Source organism: Buceros rhinoceros, unplaced genomic scaffold (genome assembly GCF_000710305.1).
Source record: "Buceros rhinoceros silvestris isolate BGI_N320 unplaced genomic scaffold, ASM71030v1 scaffold19882, whole genome shotgun sequence".
NCBI lineage: Eukaryota > Metazoa > Chordata > Aves > Bucerotiformes > Bucerotidae > Buceros > Buceros rhinoceros.
In genome coordinates, this window is record NW_010400915.1 from 15698 (window position 1) to 19787 (window position 4090).

Here is a 4090-nt window from a genome sequence, read left to right on the forward strand (position 1 = left end):
TCGGCTGAACCCAGGCTCCTTACAAAGCGCTTCCAATGTCTGGAGAATTAGGTGAGCAGATCCAATTTGGCTGTTAAATCGGATTTGGCCACCAGTTATTAAAAGCCTAGAGGCTACGTGGCTGGTGAGTCAGGCTGCGTTAAACAGCAAAGTGAAACGTTCACCCTGTGCCTTGGAGAACCAGGATGGCTTTAAATATAACCTGCTCTGGACACAAAGATTTTCACTTTATGGATTTGTCTGCTTGTACTAAGACTAACCGGAAATTTTTTTTAGATGGTCATTGTTTTTTGTGCAGAGAAGGCTCAAATACTCTTTTCTTTGCAGAGAAGGGCTTTCCCCTAGTCTAAGCTGCTTTTCTGCTTGGAAGGGTTGAGAACTGTGAGATATCCCTGGTTTCATGGCTGGGCAGATTCCTCCTCTGCAGATTCCTCCCAAGTCACGAGCTAGGCAGTGGCATGTGGGGAGCTCGGCCAGCCCGGCTCCACGGCTGCTTGCCGAGCAGGACAGACAGCGGCTGAGGACGATCCAGCTGAGCCCTGTGGAACCCAACAGGCTATACAGGGACTTCCCCATCTGGATCCTGGTCTGGCAGGAGGTTCAGGCTCATTGCATACTCTGAGACAAGCCCTTTGGTTCCAGCATGTCCCACACTACTACCTTGACAAACCAGCTCCCTGCTACAGCTCAGGAACCCCCAAGACAGACCAGGACCTCACCACTCTGCCAGCATCCTGAAACCTCATTTCACATATGCAAGTAGAAGGTCTGTCTCCTCTCTGGGCACTACAGGGCTGAAAGAGTCCAAATTCCCTCCCTATCCCCACTGAGCACCGTGGGACACCTTTCACAGTTGCATTTGCTGGCTCCACAGGTTTTTCCACTCTGTTGAAGTGGCACAGCCAGTAGCTTTTAAATGGAATTTTGCCATCACCGGGTTTGACACCTTCTGCTGTGGAGGTTCACTGTATAGGAACGCCGCAGAACAAAAAAACTCTTGTAGTCCTTAAGATGTTCTCATCTCCTCATGCCTACCTGGCTTTTGTTAATTATAAATCCAGAAGCATGCAGACACATGCTCTGTGCGGCAATAAACCAGAAACTAGGACAGTTTGTATCAGATCTGGCATGAGACTGTTTTTTTTTTCTTCCCCCAGCCTTGCGCAATGGGGCGAAGGCAGCGTCAGGTTGTAATCTGGGAAGAAGCATTACAACCTGTGACACTGCTCCTCAGCTGCAGGGAAGAGTCTGTGGGAGATCATCTGAAGCTGTGCATGGGTGACACAGAGGGGAAAAAAAGGAAGGGAGTAATGAAGGATGGATGTGGGAGGTCAGGATCCTATTTCCAGCTCTGACCCTAAAGAGCCTGTCAGCCTCCAACAAGCTCTTTCATGCTGCTGCCTCAGACTCTCCTCTGGCAGTGCCAGGATCTGCATTTGGTGGGGAAGGAGAAGCTGTTGAACCGCAGCTGGCACCGGTGACACTTACAGCAGGCGATGTCGAGCAGGTGACAGTGCACAGATGGCACCCAGAGATTGGAGGAACCAGTGTCAAAGACCACAGTGAACTTCTGTGGGGGGGTCCCAATGCCGATCTCACCATAATACTGGGCCTGCAAAGGAGAAAGGAGCCATGAACAGACATAACCAGCTACAAGCAGGGATTAAAGACCAAAAAAACCCTCTTAGGATTTAAAAAAAGGACCAGCTTCTTATCCAGACACTGCCCTGCTCTTGCTTTGGGCAGTGAGGGGCTCCCAGCCTTTTTCCGCTGGAAGGGAGGCTCCCCCTGGGGGTTCACAGCTCAGAGCAAGTGTGAAAAGGATAAATCAGGGAGAAGTGGAATGGTACTTGTGGGGAGGTCTTTCGGGGCAGAGTGACAGGGCAGAGAGAAGGGGGAAGGCCTGCAGGCCAGCATGCCATTCACTAGAGGGAAGAGGGGAAAAAAAGCTGGAGGAAGCCATGCAGAACACCTGCATTACTGAAAAGCTGAAATTGGATGGGAAGCTGCTTTGCTGGCGTGTTTGCAGAAGAACTGTGGGCTGCAGCAAGCTGGAAAGCTGCTGGCACTTTGGCTGCGTGCTGGGGAGGAATAAACAAATGCTCAGTCATGGGTGTCAGAAGACTTCGGAGGTGCTGGAGGGAAAAAAGGGGCATCGGCAGCACTGCCAGAGAGGGATTTTGGGCTGCAAGGTGAGAGTCTGGGAGAAGTTCCTGTATCCAGTAGACATCCTTCTGCCCTGCGAGGGCATTTCTGCTGAAATGCTTGCAGGGCATCCATCCCTCCATCTAGAGGGAAGAGGATGAATGGGTAATGCTCAGCAGTTCCTGGACAGACCCATCCCTCCCAAAGGGCTGAGAGCTGTGTTGAGCTTGGCAAGCAGCTGGATCAGGGCCCTGGAGAGAAGGCTGCTAGCAATGGAAGCCAGCCTGGGGCCTTCCCAACCCCCGCCCCACCATGTACTTAATTAAGGGGGGTGGGGGGAGAAAATAGGATTATCAAACCTGCTCACCTCCTGCGCACTTAGTTTGCAAGGGTTGCTCACTGAGTAATTAATAAGCCATTGCAATTAGCCACAACAGGGAGGCAGCACTTGCTTCCAGTGATTCTGTAGCTATTGTCGGGGCTTGAAAATTAACCCTTGGTACAGGAGCCTCGTACACCACACACACAGACCCCCAAGGGGTCCCAGGGGCTGGCAGGGACCAAACGGGGCAGCCTAGGTCAGGCTGCGTCATTCATCCCAACAGCTCCTCTGGCAACAAGAGCGTTTTCACCCCATGGTCTCTTATCTCACTGCAGGTTGGGCTGGTCCCCCTGTGATAAGGGAATAGAGTCCTGCCCCAAGCTGTGGTCGCAAGAGAGAACACCGTGGTGCAACCGCAAGCGCCCTGGCTTTCAACACCGCTGATCACAACACCGGCAGCCCTGCCCAGCACAGCCTTGGCAGGATGGGATTGGCTGGGTGACAAGAGCTCCTGGGGAAGGGGAGCAGGGGGAAGTGTCCTGAATTAGTGCCCAAATATCTGGTGACAGCTTTATTCTGCCAGCAAGTACTCGCATCCTCACCCCCTCAAGAGCCATGGGGGTACTCAGTGGGGAATGCGGAAATAGGAATACCCACACATATCTGGCAGCTGGGCAAGGGCAAACCTCACATCTTATCTGGCTTCTCCTTTTATTGCTGCTTTCACTACCAAAGTCCCTCTGATCTCTAAGCTGCTGAGAAGGTGCAGGTGCAAGGCAGCTTTGCCCAAGGCCATACGGAAGATGAAGGATAGCAAGAGGAAGGGTGCTGCATCCCCAGTCCCACAGCAAGCTGGTGCCCAGTCCAGGCCCCTTCCTCCTGCCCTGTGCTCACTCTTCTCTGCCTCAAAAGCCCAAGGAGTGAAGCACGATTTTTATACCCCCATCTTGCAGAAAGCAGAGGCTAAACAGGCCAGAAGGTGCTAGGAAGGACCATGAGCAAACAAGCCCCTATTTATGAACACTAATTAGTGACACAAGGGGACAAGAAATAGGTCACAGAAGTTGCAAAGTTCCTGCTTGGGTGGCAGCAGCTTATTTATTGTTGTTACTATTATAATTATCAGTATTTTTAGTTTAGCAATGATGGGAAACAACTTTCAGCAACCACCCACGAAGCTGCAGGGGTGTATGAATCTCTCCTACAGGATGAAAATCTATCCCTCCTTCACGTTCCTGAGTGGCACATCCCACCACACCCCTGGGATGGGTACCCCCAGAAGCGACAGCCACCCAGCTGGCATCTCACTGGGGTCTGCTGCAGAGGTGGGGTTGTCATCAGGGAGGATGTACTCACATCCATGTAGTTCTTCAGGATCTCTGGAGTGGGCTCAGCCAGGTCAGCAAAGCCCAGCTTGAACTTGAGGAGCTGGGTAATGGTGTTCATGTCCGGGATCTCACTGCCCACCTCATTCAGGACCCGCCGCATGGAGGGGAACTTGGTCAGGGGGATCCTGTGAGGGGAGGGTAAATGCCCATCTGTTAATGGGGTGTGTATGGTGGGGTACCCCTGGGGAGGGGGATGGCACAGCTCTATTGAAACCAGGGGACCTGCCAGCATGGG

At 52.4% G+C, this 4090-nt stretch overlaps 1 protein-coding gene across 1 annotated transcript in view; it reads right to left on the bottom strand.

The window, feature by feature from the left end:
• CTSD (cathepsin D) overlaps positions 1–3981 on the bottom strand; it is an 11941-nt gene extending 7960 nt beyond the window's left edge. Inside the window, exons 1-2 of the mRNA XM_010132099.1 lie at positions 3824–3981; positions 1489–1612 (exon numbers count right to left, since the gene is read on the bottom strand). Coding sequence (XP_010130401.1) covers positions 1489–1612; positions 3824–3955 — 256 coding nt within the window. The 5' untranslated portion in view covers positions 3956–3981. The remainder of the gene's footprint in view (positions 1–1488; positions 1613–3823) is intronic.
• Positions 3982–4090: the final 109 nt, after the last annotated feature.